Raw genomic sequence first — 16,468 nt, forward strand, 5'->3', positions numbered from 1 at the left:
ACAGATACTTCATCCATTAATCAATCAATGGCATTATTATTTGAAAATAAAAACAAAAAACCAAACATAAATAAACAAAAATAAAGCATAATTGTTAGATGTTACAAAAAAAAAAAAAAACTATAAATGTTATTTTATTAAAACTTTCTTTTACTATAGTTATCTAAAAGGACTATTAGAGGTTTCTTGTAAATTAACGCTCAACCTCCTCTCCTCATAATTGTACTTACAATAAATGTATTTTTATTATTTGCAAAACTTAACTTAACAAACGATGAAAGACAAAAAAACAAACTGCTTTACATTTTCATATCTTCATCATCATCATCATCTTCGTCGTCGTCTTCCTCCATATTTTCATCACCATTTTCTTGTTCCTCTTCTTCATCATCGTCATCATCACCATCATCATTCTCAGCTCCTTCTTCCCATTCATCATCTGAGGAAGATTTGTTAATGGCATCATCCAAATCGGAATTTGAGGAATCTACAAATTTAATCAATTGTGTAATTGCTTTTTCAATGGTACGGCCAAAATGTCAAACTTACCATCATTGTCTTCGAATACTAAAACATTATCACTTTTAAGATTGTCTTCCTCCTGGGTATTGCGTTTTATTTGACTGACCAACAATTGAAGTCGACCATTAAGTCTAGAAGAAGAAACAGTTCAATTTTAGATCTTGTTCAATTCTACTTTAATACAAGCTCAGTCTTAGTTCAGTTCTGTTCTAGTTCAGTTCTAGTTTAGATCTAGTTAAGTTCTAGTTCAGTCCTAGTTCAGTTCTAGTTCAGTTCTAGTTCAGTTCTAGTTCAGTTCTAGTTCAGTTCTAGTTCAGTTCTAGTTCAGTTCTAGTTCAGTTCTAGTTCAGTTCTAGTTCAGTTCTAGTTCAGTTCTAGTTCAGTTCTAGTTCAGTTATAGTTCAGTTCTAGTTCAGTTCTAGTTCAGTTCTAGTTCAGTTCTAGTTCAGTTCTAGTTCAGTTCTAGTTCAGTTCTAGTTCAGTTCTAGTTCAGTTCTAGTTCAGTTCTAGTTCAGTTCTACTTCAGTTCTACTTCAGTTCTAGTTCAGTTCTAGTTCAGTTCTAGTTCAGTTTTAGTTCAGTTCTAGTTCAGTTCTAGTTCAGTTCTAGTTCAGTTCTAGTTCAGTTCTAGTTCAGTTCTAGTTCAGTTCTACTTCAGTTCTACTTCAGTTCTACTTCAGTTCTAGTTCAGTTCTAGTTCAGTTCTAGTTCAGTTTTAGTTCAGTTCTAGTTCAGTTCTAGTTCAGTTCTAGTTCAGTTCTAGTTCAGTTCTAGTTTCAAATCACTTCTAGTTAATTTTTATAGTTACTTACTTTGACAATTCCTTTAGGCAATTTGCACGATGTTCAATTATACCAATGCAGGGACCAAATTTATTAAGTAAATCATCGGCTCCCAAAGCCATCAATTGACTGGAATGAGTTTGGGCCAAAACCTTTAACCAATTCATGGCAAATTCAACGCTGTAAACAACAAAAATTATTAAAAACATTTCAGTCTTTATAATGAAAATGATGCCACTACTTACTTGGCATGTTTCTGTTGCATTAACAATGTCAATTCATTGACCAGTGTGCCCACATATTGCACGGGTAGTTTTTGCAAGGTAAGCTGTATGGTTTGCATATCTTTTGTAAATAAAACGGAACGCAAAAGTCTGTTTAAGAGAATTAAATTAAATAGTAGATGTTAAAAGCAATTATAAATTATATGACAAAATACATACTCAGCATCTTTACTGTGCAGCGATTGTACCAGCAGTTGTACCTTACTTTGAGACTGAGGCACCACCTTTCCGTCGGGAGCATTTAAATTCAAATTTTGCAGCCTTGATTCCATTGGCATATCTAAGGATTTGATTTTTTTCTTTGAAACTGTTAAGGCTGACTTATAATCTACATCATTGTTATTGATAATGGGTGTAAGGATTTTTAAAGCAGCATCCGAGGAGGTTTTATCACCTTTACCGCCCATTTTAGCTTTTAATAAACTTTTGGGATCTTTACGCACCAAAACTTGTAGTTTTTCACTGAAATTTGGTTTTAACTGTTCGAAGACCATAAAATGTTTATCGCCATAGGCAAAGAGTAGTTCACCCGGTTTGGCAGCATGTTTGAGGGAGGAGGCCACAGCAGATATAGGTTCTATAACGGTGGCACTGTCGGAGGCAATGCTTATGGTAAGTTTAGGTTTGATCGGTTTATCGGCTTTAATGCTGTTAGTGGGAAGAAAGGGTAAAAATGAATTGATAATTATTAAAATTCAATTTTAATTTATTTACCTTTCTAAATCTATGACATAAACATGTATAACACCACTACGTGTTACACTGGACACTTTTAGTTTACCCTCCTCTTCCATTTGACACGACAGACAATGTGCTATATCTTCCATTAGTAAAGTACAAGCGGCAGCCTTATTTCTACCTTTTTTGCCAATTTTCCACAAACAAATAATGCGTTCCATGCGTGAGGTGGTCAAGGCATATTCTATTTTATCGCCAAATACAAACGATTCCATAAAATTGATTTCGGAGGTGTGACCAGTAAAGGTTTGCACTAATTCTTGAGTTTCCACCGAGTATACTTTAACGGTACGAGAACCCACTACCAATGTATTGGAAACTGGCATATAGTTTATGCTAAAGGGTTTTTCTGGTCCTACCGACCAATTGGCCAATTGTTTCTCCTCAGCTATAGACCATATCACTACCTGACAATCTTCGCCACAGGTGAAAAGTCTGCCTTGTGTATCGCTAATAATAGAAGTAATTTTTCCACTGTGTCCTTCACCCTTAAGATTGCGTTCGATCTAAACGAAAAGTTAACATTTTAATTGAAGTTTTTATGGTTAAACTAAAGCATTACTAACCTTGGCTTCATTATAGGAATATAAAGAGACTTGTCCTTTGCTGGTGCCCAAAGCTATATACAAAGATTCTTTGACATTTGAAGATTTTCTAGCCTTTTTCTTTTGTTCGAAATAAAGATGAAATTATAGTAAATTTGTTTTCTTTTAATAAAACGTGTCCATACCTTTTTGTCTTGTGTTGCTGCGGAAGTGGCTGCCACCGATATCCATACCAAAGCTGAGCAGGGTCCAGACAAATGTAAATTTGGGGTATATTCTTGTTTTAATTCATTAGTATCGGTATCCCAGATCCTTAGGATACCTTGGTCATTGATGAGGGCAAATAGTTTACCATTGGGTGAAAACCCCAACACGTGCTGTATTCCTAAAGCCATCTCTCTGAGTGTGAGTGAGAATTTTGTGTGTTTTTTAAATACAATTTATACAAGTTGTTAGCATTTACACAAAGAAATGTCAAATTCATAGAATAACAAACAATCGCCTGACATTTGTTATGTCAAAGTACATACATAAAAAATAAATAAATTTGTTACTGCTGTTATCTCGTATATTTACACTTTGTTGTCATCTGTCAACACAGTTGTTCTCAAACAATAAATGCAAAGTAAGCAAAACAGGGTGTATACAATATAACAATTTTTTCTATAAATAAATTAGAAGTGTTTTTTGGTAATCAGTTTAACATATTATTAATTTTTTTAAATCATTTTAAATAAAATTTAAGTAGTGCTCAAATTTTATCTTTTAAATATAGAAATTATATAAAAAAAATTGTTCAATAATACTAACAAATCTCATTACAGTAAAACGTTAAGCGTTGTATATACTTTTATTTTGTTAGCAACACTGTTTCATTTGTATATTTTTTGTAATTACCCTGTATTTATTTTTTTGTATTTTTTTTGGCAAGTTCCGTAGGAAAATTTTTCTAACGCGCTCTGTCTTTATTTTATAAAAGAAAAACACGTATTTCACCATTCCTTCAAAAATGACTATGACGGCACGAGAAAAAAGTCTGCTAGCCGCAGCCGATCATGAATGGACTGCAGAAGAGGAAATACAATTATTCTATGCCATGGGAGGCTTAAAACCGGTAGGAGTCAACAGACATTTCTACATAGCCTGTATAACAGATCGTCTGTCCAGAAGTTTAAATCGCGACTACACGACCGAAAGTATATGGGTGCACTTGAGAACAATGTATAATCTAGAAGCTTTAGAGGATTTAGAGCCATTACCATTTCCCAACGAAGAAAGAGAATTTTCACTGCCAGAAGCTGAATTTTCCACGCTGTTGTCGAAAAAACGTGCTGCCAGTGAGGAAAGTCGTCAGAGCAATGACGGTCCTCCCTCAATAATAGCAGTGGTAACAGATAATACCATCAGTAAAGGTAAACAAAGGCAAGAGTTATATTTTTTTACTATTTTTTATCATTTTCTTTATATTTTAGATAAAACTTTGAGTTCACAAACAAAAACCTCTTCAAGTTTAATTACCTCTAAGGAATTGGATAAAAAACTTACGTCGAAGTTAACCGATGGTCCGAAAAGAACACCTAAACGTACTAGAGGTTCCATGTCTTTGGAGTCCAGTAGTCCTTCGACTACCCCACCGCCTATACAAAGCAATAAAAGGCGTCGCATTTAATTTAATAACCCCTTAAACATTTCACTCCCTCTAAAAACATCATAAACTAAGCGAATTTTCATGTTTTAAAATTTTTTTACATTCATAGTTTTAAATTTAGATTTTAGTTTCATTTTTTTATTAAAATACAAAGTAATACTTAATACATAAACAATTAGTCTTCAAATTCTTGGGAATTATCCTCCTCTGGTTCGTTATTGTCAGTGGGTACGACGGACATAACATTAAGGCGTTGTAGAAAAGTTTGCAACAAGCGTTTGTTTAAATGATCCGTTTGCGAGGTTTCTCGTACCACCTCAGAATCTGTGTCAGCCGATACATTGATACGTGGTGTAACAATATCTAAGATTTGCAAAGCAACATCTACTTCTTTGGGATTTTCTTCAACACAAGGCATTTTTTTTTTTTTTTGTAAAATTTGTTAAAATAATAAAAAATGACTCAATTTTTACTAAACAATTGTTAGAAATAATGAAATTGATAAATTTTGTAAGGCCACAGCCACAACGAATCCATTAGTTTTATATGTAAACAGTTTGACATTAAACATATTTTATAAATATTTTTTATATATGAAATTTGACATTTCACTTTGTAAACAACAGAGATGCTAATAACATCTTATACTTATACACCTTGTTGTCATTTTCATTAACTACAGAGTGCTTCATAATATATTTAATATCAAAAAAAAAAACAATAACAAAGAAAAGCCAACTTGTCAAAAATAACTTTAGTCTGGCAATACTTAAGCAAAGAAAAAGAAATTTTTTTTACAAGTTTTACACAAAAAATTTTGGAAAATTATTAAAACTGATAAAAAAGCTAAATATTAAAGCTTATTGTGAAAATAATTTATAACTAAATAAAATAGAACTGAAAAAAGTGTTAGAAATCTAGAAAAATATACAAAAATATATAATATATATAAAAACAAAGAAAAAAAAAAACAAACAATAAGAAAAAAAGGTCACGAAAACAAAACTGCAGCACACACACACACTTATACATATACCCAAGGGAAAGTTACCATAATACGAATGCAAGTGAAAACAGAAGTACAAGAAAAATTGCGACACAAACAAACAAAGAAGACTCCATGAATCCAACAAGAAAAAATATACTAGTAGAAGAAAAATTAAAAAATTAGACAAAAATCAAAATAAATAAAGTATGGATTATGTGTATTGTGGTGCCGATAGTATAGGGCCACCAGCAGATGACATGTTGAGTGAGTTGGGGAAAACACTTTACGAGAAATTTAAGAATTAAGTTTTTTTTTGTTTCTTTAGATGTTTATGATGGTGGTGGCCAACGTAGCAATAATCACTATTCGCCCAATTTTCCCGGCTTTAATTTGGGTTCGGGGGATGCCGACTACATGGAACTGGTGCCCATTTTGGCCGATGGTGGTGAGAATTATGGTGTTTCAGCGGTGGCTTTTGACGACTATGAAGAATTACTTTGGATGGGCAATCAAGGGGTATTAATCATATTATTTCCAAGAAAAACAAAATATGGAACAGTGATTAATCATTATAATTGTTTTTTGTTTTTTAAGGGTCATGTAACCTCGTACTTTAGCAGCAATCTACAAAAGTACACATCCTTCCAGGTTCATCCATCCGATATAGTACGTCAAATTTCTACTATAGACTCGGGTATATTGGCTTTAACTCAAACATCGTTAAGGCATCAAATACGTCGCGGAATTCCAAAATTTACCCATAAATCGAAGAATATGACGGAAATGGTCTGCATGCAACAGTTGTCACCGCAACGTTTGATTATGGCTGGTTTACAAGATGAAATGATAGATTTTGATTTGAGATCATTAAAGGAAACTAATTTGGTAAGTTCTGATAGATGGATAGATAGATAGATAGATAGATAGATAGATAGATAGATAGATAGATAGAAAGAAGGATAGATAGATAGATAGATAGATAGATAGATAGATAGATAGATAGATAGATAGATAGATAAATAGATAAAGAACCATATATTAATTTCATCTCTCTTCTAATTAGGAACATGTTGGCTCGACAGGTTGCACGGTCTTAAGACAGAATTCACGTTTTCTTTTCGCTGGCGATCCTTATGGCACCATTACATTGCGCGACCTAAATTCTCTTCATGTCGAACACACCATCAAGACACACACCGGCAGTTTGTCGGATTTCGATGTTCAGGGCAATTATTTAATATCCTGTGGTTATAGTGGTCGTCAAGGTACTCTGGCCGTTGATCGTTTTCTAATGGTCTATGATTTGCGTATGTTGCGTCTAGTATCACCCATACAAGTGCTCCTCGATCCACAACTCTTAAAGTTTTTACCCTCACAAGCATCACGTTTGGCCGTTGTTTCCAGTTATGGTCAGGTGCAATTGGTCGATACGGTGGAATTGAGTGAACCGCGTGTCTCTATGTATCAGATAAATACGACCGGTAATCAGTGTTTGTTAAGTTTTGATGTCAGTTCTTCGTCTCAAGTTATGGCGTTTGGTGATCAGTCGGGTCATATAAGTATCATAGCAGCGGTTAATTCACCTCAACCACAATTCAATAACTTTTCACGTGACACCGAATTTGCCGATCCAGTGCCCCAGTTGCCTATTGTACCCATTACAGACACCACATTCCCATTATCGTCTATAGTGTTGCCACATTTGGTAACTGGATCACGTTGGTTTTCCGACTGGCCCACAGAATTGTTGCGCTATCAATATCGCCGCCCAAAACCCATTGAACAGGAAGTTTTGAATAACATGAAAATGCAAGGACCCATTGGATATTCACCCAATCCACGTACCTTAAGACGTAATCAAATACCGTATATTTTGGAAAATGGTGCCGGCTTGAGTTCAGGCAGTGGTAATGGTCTTAATAATGCGGTCAAATCATCTGAATCCGGAGTGAAAATTATACCCAGACGTTATCGCAAGGTAGAATTGAAATACACCAAACTGGGTACTCAAGATTTTGATTTCGAGCAGCATAATCAGACTTGTTTTGCCGGACTAGAGGCCACCTTGCCTAATTCCTATTGCAATGCCATGTTGCAGATTTTATATTTCATAGAACCTTTGCGACAGAAACTATTAAATCATAGTTGTGCCAAAGAGTTTTGTTTATCGTGTGAATTGGGTTTTCTTTTCTATATGTTGGATAAAAGTAGTGGTAAGTGTGGTTAAGAAATTGCCAGAAAAAAAGAGACTTTTTAATGGAATTCGCTTTTAGCTTCTACACCTTGCCAGGCCAGCAATTTCTTAAGATCTTTTCGTACTGTTCCCGAGGCTTCCGCCTTGGGTCTTATTTTATCCGATAGATCATCAAATATTAATTTAATTAGTTTAATACAGGTGGGTAAAAGAAACTAGCTTGTTCTGTTTTTGTTTAAGTTTTGTGTTTTTTTTTATTTTATTTCTTAGAATTGGAATCGTTTCATTTTGCATCAAATGCATTATGAAAATTTGGATTCTCATAAGAATAGCCATGTTTGTGGTGTACAATTTGTGGGCCATAGTTATGGTAAATATTTTTCTCTAACAAATTTCTCTCACATTAAAGTTTTGAGCATAAAATTTTGTAACTTTTTCTCTCTTTTAAACAAATTCGCTTTTAGGCAAACAACAATATGTTACATATTCGGAGGAAGCAAATTCTGATTCAAATAAAACCGGTGCTGATATATATCAGGCAATTGATGTTAAACAAGGTTAGGATAATTGCCACTAAATAAGAGCATAAATCAAACTTTTAATAAATCTCTATTTCCCTTAGATGAAAACAATCGTGAAGATGAACGTGAACGTAGTAAAATTAATGAAGAAACCGAAATCAGCCGTCTCTTTGGTACCAAACAAATCAGCATCAATCGTTGCCTCAAATGTAATGAGGAGAAATCAAAGCACAGCATACTCTTAACCTGTAATCTAACGTATCCCGCTACCACAACAAAAGAAACACCAGAATTTATGAATTTCGGTACAATTCTAAAGGGATCATTAGGCTGTGAGAAGAGTATACAAGCGTTCTGTGAAAACTGTAAAAAGTTTTCACCCACAAAACAGACAGTTAAAGTATAAAGAAAAAACTAAATATAAATATAACAAAACATATATATAGTCATCTTTATATACATTTTCTTAGGTCACTGGTCTTCCTCAATTGCTAACCATTAATTGTGGTTTAAATAATGAAAAAGATTTAAATTTTTTGCGCAAACAATTGAATCGCAATAATCATTCGATGTCTGAAAGTCCAGCTACTTTAAATACTAATAAACCTTGTCGTTATGGTGTAAATTGTTCTCGTAGTGATTGTCATTTTGTTCATCCCGATCGTAAGTCACCATCTGTTTCGACAACGGTTAATCAAACGACAAATATTTCACCAAGTGGTAGACAAAATTCTTGGTTTCCTCTTAGTTTTTCAATGGCAATCGATGAACAAGGTGAATTGAGTGTTCAAACCGATAATAGTAATACCAAGTTGGATAATAGTAAGATTGGAGATGGCTCCACTGGAGCTACTAACGTGGAACAGGCCTCCAGTGTTAAGCGTAAGCTAAAATTAAATTTTGCGTATTATTTTTGAAATTTAATCAGATTTTCCCTTTTTTTAGCACAAAATATCAATGAATCATTTCGTGAATATGCTTTACATGCTGTGGTTTGTCAAATCGATGATGGCAGTCAAAAGAATTTGGTTTCTTTGATTAATGTCAGCAAAAAATATCATACCATGAAAACAGGCAGTGGTAGCTATGGTGAAGATCAGCAACAGTGGTATATTTTCAATGATTTCAGGTAATATACGAAGAACAAATAGACTTTAGACTCAACTATGATCAGACTAAGGATTAGACTAGAGACTAGACTATAAAATAGACTAAGTACTAGGCCAGAGACTACACTAGAGGCTATAGACTAGACTATAGACTAGACTAGACTATAGACTAGACTATAGCCTAGACTATAGACTAGACTATAAACTACACTATAGACTAGACTATAAACTACACTATAGACTAGACTATAGACTAGACTTTACCTTGACTATAGACTAGACTAAAGACTAGATAATAGACTAGACTATAGACTAGACTAAAGACTAGACTATAGACTAGACTATAGACTAGACTATAGACTAGACTATAGACTAGACTATAGACTAGACTATAGACTAGACTATGGACTAGACTATAGACTAGACTATAGACTAGACTATAGACTACACTATAGACTAGACTATAGACTACACTATAGACTACACTATAGACTAGACTATAGACTAGCTTGCAGTATAAACTAGACTAGACCTTAGACTATTCTATAGATTAGTTTTTAGACTTTAAAGGTTTATTCGCTAGACAGTTTTCTATATGAAAAGGTCCTTTTGTTGGCAATTGACTGGACTTCTTCCTTCCTTTAGTTTTCTAAAAATATAAACTCTTTACACTAAACAGTTGTCTGTATACAAAAAAAAACTAACTTTTAAACAATTTGTTCCCACAATTTCATTTCAGCATTTCACCAGTATCAAATCAGGAGTCCGTTTGGTTTACCTTAGATTGGAAAGTGCCTTGTGTGTTATTTTACAGTAGTATAAATTCCGAAAAATGTCAATATGAGGGCGTAGGTTCAGAAGATTTAGAAATACCCCACAATGAGCCACAGCCCCTTTTTAATCCATTTATAAAAGTAATATTATTTTTATTTTCATTTTTTTTTCTTTCTTTATAAATTATCTCCTGCTTTTTGTCAAACTAAACAAAAAGGAGAGAAAGAAAGAAAGAGATAGAACATGAATATGTTGCTAAACGAATGAATGAGTTTAAATAATGTATTTGTATATGTATATGTATTATATTTCAGGATATTGTTAATCCTGTACACCCGCTTAATCCTGGTGATACATTATTTAAACCATTGCAAGCGAATGAAATGCCGCAGGCTGGTGATTTGGTTGCTATGGATGCTGAATTTGTCACCTTAAATCCCGAAGAGAATGAAATACGTCCGGATGGCAAAACAGCAACCATAAAACCATGTCACATGAGCGTTGCGCGTATTTCATGTATACGAGGGTAAGCAGTTACTATTTGTCGTAAAACAAATGTTTTTAATTGGAATTATTTTTTGTTGTTGTTTTTTTTTTCGATTCTTTTTGTATTTGTTTTTTGTTTACTTTGATGTTAAAACTTTAGACAAGGTCCCGATGAGGGCATACCCTTTATGGATGATTACATATCAACCCAAGAAAAGGTGGTGGATTATCTAACACAATTTTCGGGTATTAAACCAGGCGATTTAGATGCAAATTTTAGCAGCAAACGTTTGACAGCTCTTAAGAATTCATATCAAAAACTTAAATATTTGGTCGATGTGGGTGTTTTATTTGTGGGTCATGGTTTGAAAAATGATTTTCGGTGGGTTTTTTTTTTTCTCTAATTAAATTTATGACTAAACGAATCGTAATTATTTTCTTTTCTTTACATCTAGAGTCATCAATATCTATGTACCTTCGGAGCAAATTATTGACACTGTTCATCTTTTCCATTTACCCCATCATCGTATGGTATCTTTAAGATTCTTAGCCTGGCATTTCCTAGGCACTAAAATCCAATCTGAGACACATGATTCTGTAGAAGATGCACGCACTACCCTACAGCTATACAAACACTATTTGCAATTACAAGCTGAAAAGAAATTCACTGCCGCCTTGAAAAATCTATATGATCGTGGCAAACAATTGCAATGGAAAGTACCCGAGGATTGAGAAATAACAGCAACAACAACAACAACAAAATTAAGCAGCATTTAAACTAAATTACAAATCATTTGATGAAAATAAAAAATACCGTCGTTTTTACAAAAAAAAAAATAATTAGACAAAAGTAGAAGAAAAAAAAAACAAAGTACAAACTGACACCGAACCGTGAGAAAAAAAGTTTTACCATTTTAAATATACCCCCTCCTCTCTTTTTTTTTATTGATAATGATTACTTTTGTTTCAGACTTTACACAAAACTTTATATACATATATATTCTAATCTATATTATATTGATTGTATTTTGTTAGATTTTTTTGTTTTAAACATTTTATATTGAAAAAATTAAAAAAAAAATAAGAACAAGCAACACCGCCAATTACACAAACACACAAATGATAATGTCCCTCTTTAAAAGAAAAATCGCTCAATTTGTTTCAAAAAAAAAAGAGAGAAAAAAGAATCACGATTTAAAAAAAATCCCTTAAAATATATTTATTTTACAAAAAGTACTTTAAAGGACACAAAAAAAATTAAAAAAAAAATACAAAAACAATTTAAAAACATTATATATATTTTTGAAAATGGTTAAATTAAAAAAAAAAACAACACAAAAATAAAAAATAAAGCAAATTTTTAAAACAAATATTTTTTTTCAAATGTTTTTACTTTTTGCAACAAATTTTAATAACAAAACGGTGAAAATGTGTCTTTGCTAAACCGTTTTATCTGCAAAAGTGCCTGTGCTAAATGGACTTTTATATAAAAGTGTCTTTGTCTTTTATAGAAAAGTGTTTTTGCTAAAGAGTAGACAATTAGACAATAGACTAAACTAAACTGTAGACTAGATTAAAGGCCAGACTATACTATAGACTAGACTATAGACTAGACTATAGACAAGATTATAGACGACACTATAGACTATGGTGTAGACGAGATTAAAGGCCAGACTATACTATAGACTATAGACCAGACAGTAGACTGAACTATAGACTAGGCTTTATACTAGACTTTGGACTATACTATAGGATAGTATATAGACTTCACTATAGACTAGACTATAGACTAGATTATAAACTAGAAAAAAACTATAGACAATACTAAAAATTAGACTATAGATTAGACTATAGACTATACTATAGATTAGACTATAGACCAGACTATAGACCAGACTATAGACTAGACTATAGACTAGACTAGACTATAGATTACACTATAGATTAGACTAGACTAAAGACTAAATTATAGACTAGACTAGACTATAGAATAGACTATAGAATAGACTATAGACTAGACTATAGACTAGACTATAACCAGACTATAGACTAGACTATAGACTAGTCTATAGGCTAGACTATAGACTAGTCTATAGACTAGACTATAGACTAGACTATAGACTAGACTATAGACTAGACTATAGACTAGACTATAGACTAGACTATAGACTAGACTATAGACTAGACTATAGACTAGACTATAGACTAGACTATAGACTAGACTATATACTAGACTATATACTAGACTATAAACAAGACTATAAACAAGACTATAAACTAGACTTTAAGCTAGACTATAGACTAGACTATAAACAAGACTATAAACTAGACTTTAAACTAGACTATAGACTAGACTATAAACTAGCCTATAAACTAGACTTTAGACTATAAACTAGACTTTAAACTAGACTATAGACTAGACTATAAACTAGACTATATACTAGACTAAACACTAGACTATAGAGTAGACTATAGACTAGACTATAGACTAGACTATAGACTATTCTATAGACTAGACTATAGACTAGACTATAAACTAGATTATAGACTATTCTGTAGACTAGACTATAGACTATTCTATAGACTAGACTATAGACTTTTCTATAAACTAAGCTATACACTTTAGGCTAAACAATAGACTTTAGACTGCACTATTTACTAGACAAGTTTATAGACATGACTATAAACTAATTTCTAAACTATAGAATATTCAATTGACTATAGAATCAGCTAGATTACACACTAGTGTCTTCACTATGAGTTTTCTATCTTTGCTAGTCAATCTACTTTAGAAAAGTGTCTTGGCTGATAAGTTTTGTTTCAAATATGTCTTCGCTAGACCGTTATCTATTGAAAGTATCTTTACTAAAGTGTTTACATTACAAAATTGTCTTCGCTAGAAAATTGACTTTAGATGAAATTTTTTCTATAAAATATGTCATCACTAATGAATTCACTTTAGAATATTATTCCCTTCAGACAATTTTCTTTAAAACGGCATTCACTAAATAGTTTTTTTTTAATATTATTCTCCCTAGACAATTTTCTTTAAAACAGTATTCTTTATGAAAGTGATTACTGGCACCTATGTCCAAATGTGTCTTCGCTTAATCACTTTTCTTTAAAACTGTGTCTTCGCTAAATAGTTTGCCTCAAAAGTGGCTTCTTTAGAATAGAGCTACAAACCTGCTAATGCGGTTGCGTTTAGGAAAAAATTAAATGGAATGCGGCTGCAGTTGCGGATTTGTAGTAATTTTTTTGTATTGCATTGTTTATTTATTCAACACATGTGTTTTGTTCAAAGAAAAATGGTATGGCAACTCCAAATGTGAGAGAGATAATTCGTAAACAAGTTAAAGATAATTAGTAAACAGATTTCTTCTACGTTATAAGTTGTCAAAACTCAATATAAAAAAGAACGGTCTTTGCATCAGTAATATTGTATTTTTACCTTTAAACAGTTTAAATTTGAAACTTTGTGTTTCTTAAATTAATTTATATAGAAAATTGTTTAGTGGAAACACATTTCTTTAGAAAGTTGTCTTTATTTATTCATATTTTTCTTTGGGAGAAATCTTTTCTTTAAACAGTTTAATAATACATACCACAATTTCATAATAATTTTTTAAATTTTTAAATAAAACATTTACACATGTTGTTTTCTTTAACATCAATTAAAACGAAAAAAAAGTTCATAATTTTGTTTATTTTTTGTTGTTGTTGTTGTTTTTTTACAATATTTAAATAACATACAATTAAAAATTTGTTTATTAAATCCTTGCTTAACAAGGAAATAAATATAAATAATAAAAATTCAAATAAATGGTAAAAAATTAAAAAGAGAAATAAGTAAAAGCAATCAAATAAAAGTATAGAAATAGAAAGTGGGGGGAGGGGGTCATATGTATAAAATAAGAAGAAAAAATTTAGTTATAACTTAATATTACCTTGGGATTGTATGTTAAATGAATGTTTTTTATATAATTTTTGGATTATTATTATAAATTTTACTTTAAATATTGTCATAATCTTCGTCCATGTCTAAATATGAATCACTTTTTGTCGCTGAAATCGTTGTAGTCATGGTTGTGGCGGCAGCAACTGCAGCAGCTAATGCCGTAGCCTTGGTAGTATTTGTAGTAGAAGAAGAAGTAGAAGAATTGAATGGCTCCGCCATTGCAGCTTTGGAATTACGAGATTGTTGTTCAACAACAGCTGTTTTAGCTGTCAAAGGTTTTGTTTTATTTAGTAGTGATGATAATGATGACGATGACGAAGTTGTTAATGTTGATGGCGCTGTGCAAGTTGATGCAGACGTTGGTACTGGTAATTTTGGTGGCGGCGGTAGGGTTGGAGTACCAATACTTATAGTAGCCATACTGGGTATAGCTGATGTGGGTGAGGCCACTATATTGGACAGATCTATATTGATGACTGGTTCGGCTGAGAAATTAAAGGCCGTACTAGATATATTGGCAGGTGCGCTCAAGGGTGCAGCCACTGTATTGGCTGGCGTTGTTACACCTACCAAAGGCAGATTACTATAGTCTATTTTAACTACTGGCTTACTGCAATAATCGATGTTAACAATAGGCGCAGGTATGGCAGTCTGTTGCGAGGGTGTACATAACGTTTTTAGAGGGGTTTGGGTATTTGGTTTATTATTGATGTTGTTGTTGTTGTTATTATTACTGTTCTCCATATGTGTCGGCATTGAGTATGATTGATGTTTCAGTCGGGGATGTTGTACTGTTGTTAGCGACGCTGCCGTAGACAACTGTTGTTGTTGTTGTTGAGGAACTGGTGTTGAATCGGAACGTGCTAATTTGGCTGGCAAACAATCAACATTTGTTTGAGCCATCGCTGTTGTATGTCTTATAACCGAACTAGGATTCGAACTCATTGAACGTTTTAAATAATTTCTTTGATACTCATTCGGTTGATGGGCAGCATTCACTTGTGTTGCATGATGTCCTCCACCATTGTGGCCATTTGAAATTGGTTGCTGTTGCTGTTGTCGTCCAGCTCTTAACGATGTCGATGGCATACTTAAATCGTATGGTGTATCCGAATCTGGATATTGTTCTTCTGGTGAACTTTGATTATCCTCTTCTTGATAATTAGCCGCCTCTTCGGCTACACTTATATCGGGTATATTACGTACCAGTTCACGCAGAAAATCAAAACGTTGTTCCGACATAATGCACTGTTTCATGTGGGATGTTGACAGTGTCTTGGCATTTCGAGAGTTGGTTATTTTAAGGGTTTTTGTTAGTAGCGAATCGACGAAAAGCTCTAATGTTCTAGGTAAACATGCGAAAAAAAGGCATAGGACCGAAAAATCCCAGATGAAATCAGCAGTTAAGGAAATCATTTTATGTGATAGGTATTTTGTTGCTTAAAAATTATTGTATTTAGTTCAGTTTTAGTTAAATTATTTTTTCAATTATACTAGTTCTGTGCAAGGTTTGTTCTAGTTCAGTTTTAGGTTCAGTTCTAATTCAGTTTTAGTTTAATTTTAGTTCAGTTCTAGTTCTAGTTCAGTTCTAATTCAGTTCTAGTTCAGTTCTAGTTCAGTTCTAGTTCAGTTCTAGTTCAGTTCTAGTTCAGTTCTAGTTCAGTTCTTTTTCAGTTATAGTTCAGTTCTAGTTCAGTTGAAGTTTAGTTCTAGTACAATTCTAGTTCGGTTATATTTCAGTTCTAGTTCAATACTATTTCAGTTCTAGTTCAGTTCTAATTCAGTTCTAGTTCAGTTCTAGTTCAGTTCTGGTTCAGTTCTAGATCAGTTCTAGTTCAGTTCTAGTTCAGTTCTAGTTCAGTTCTAGTTCATTTCTAGTTCAGTTCTAGTTCAGTTCTAGTTCAGTTCTAGTTCAGTTC

At 32.8% G+C, this 16,468-nt stretch overlaps 5 protein-coding genes across 6 annotated transcripts in view; 2 read left to right on the plus strand and 3 right to left on the minus strand.

The window, feature by feature from the left end:
* Window positions 1-214: 214 nt before the first annotated feature.
* On the minus strand, window positions 215-3,303 carry LOC111684371 (WD repeat-containing protein 43). The gene is made up of 8 exons (XM_023446523.2): window positions 3,057-3,303; window positions 2,893-2,991; window positions 2,303-2,832; window positions 1,748-2,236; window positions 1,550-1,678; window positions 1,335-1,484; window positions 550-653; window positions 215-487 (listed from the first exon to the last, which is right to left on the minus strand). Exons 1-8 carry the CDS (start codon window positions 3,264-3,266, stop codon window positions 300-302), a joined length of 1,899 nt encoding a protein of 632 aa, XP_023302291.2. The 5' UTR covers window positions 3,267-3,303; the 3' UTR covers window positions 215-299.
* A 485-nt stretch (window positions 3,304-3,788) lies between these two features.
* LOC111684374 (MRG/MORF4L-binding protein) lies at window positions 3,789-4,691 on the plus strand. Its single transcript, XM_023446526.2, has 2 exons — window positions 3,789-4,283; window positions 4,344-4,691. Exons 1-2 carry the CDS (start codon window positions 3,881-3,883, stop codon window positions 4,538-4,540), a joined length of 600 nt encoding a protein of 199 aa, XP_023302294.1. The 5' UTR covers window positions 3,789-3,880; the 3' UTR covers window positions 4,541-4,691.
* A 3-nt stretch (window positions 4,692-4,694) lies between these two features.
* Window positions 4,695-5,053, minus strand: LOC111684375. The gene has a single exon (XM_023446527.2). The coding sequence runs from the start codon at window positions 4,935-4,937 to the stop codon at window positions 4,695-4,697; it is 243 nt and encodes an 80-aa protein (XP_023302295.2). The 5' UTR covers window positions 4,938-5,053.
* A 341-nt stretch (window positions 5,054-5,394) lies between these two features.
* Window positions 5,395-11,428, plus strand: LOC111684376 (PAN2-PAN3 deadenylation complex catalytic subunit PAN2). Its single transcript, XM_046953727.1, has 14 exons — window positions 5,395-5,771; window positions 5,833-6,023; window positions 6,102-6,392; window positions 6,571-7,720; window positions 7,781-7,902; window positions 7,972-8,071; window positions 8,166-8,258; window positions 8,324-8,622; window positions 8,693-9,104; window positions 9,168-9,351; window positions 10,071-10,245; window positions 10,420-10,631; window positions 10,752-10,973; window positions 11,047-11,428. Exons 1-14 carry the CDS (start codon window positions 5,714-5,716, stop codon window positions 11,321-11,323), a joined length of 3,786 nt encoding a protein of 1,261 aa, XP_046809683.1. The 5' UTR covers window positions 5,395-5,713; the 3' UTR covers window positions 11,324-11,428.
* A 2,989-nt stretch (window positions 11,429-14,417) lies between these two features.
* LOC111679595 (dr1-associated corepressor homolog) overlaps window positions 14,418-16,468 on the minus strand; it is a 3,314-nt gene continuing 1,263 nt past the window's right edge. For both annotated transcript variants that reach the window (XM_046953746.1, XM_023441171.2), the window contains one exon: window positions 14,418-15,898. In XM_046953746.1, coding sequence (XP_046809702.1) covers window positions 14,604-15,898 — 1,295 coding nt within the window. In that variant the 3' untranslated portion in view covers window positions 14,418-14,603. The remainder of the gene's footprint in view (window positions 15,899-16,468) is intronic.

Source organism: Lucilia cuprina, chromosome 6 (genome assembly GCF_022045245.1).
Source record: "Lucilia cuprina isolate Lc7/37 chromosome 6, ASM2204524v1, whole genome shotgun sequence".
In the NCBI taxonomy this organism is placed as follows: Eukaryota; Metazoa; Arthropoda; class Insecta; order Diptera; family Calliphoridae; genus Lucilia; species Lucilia cuprina.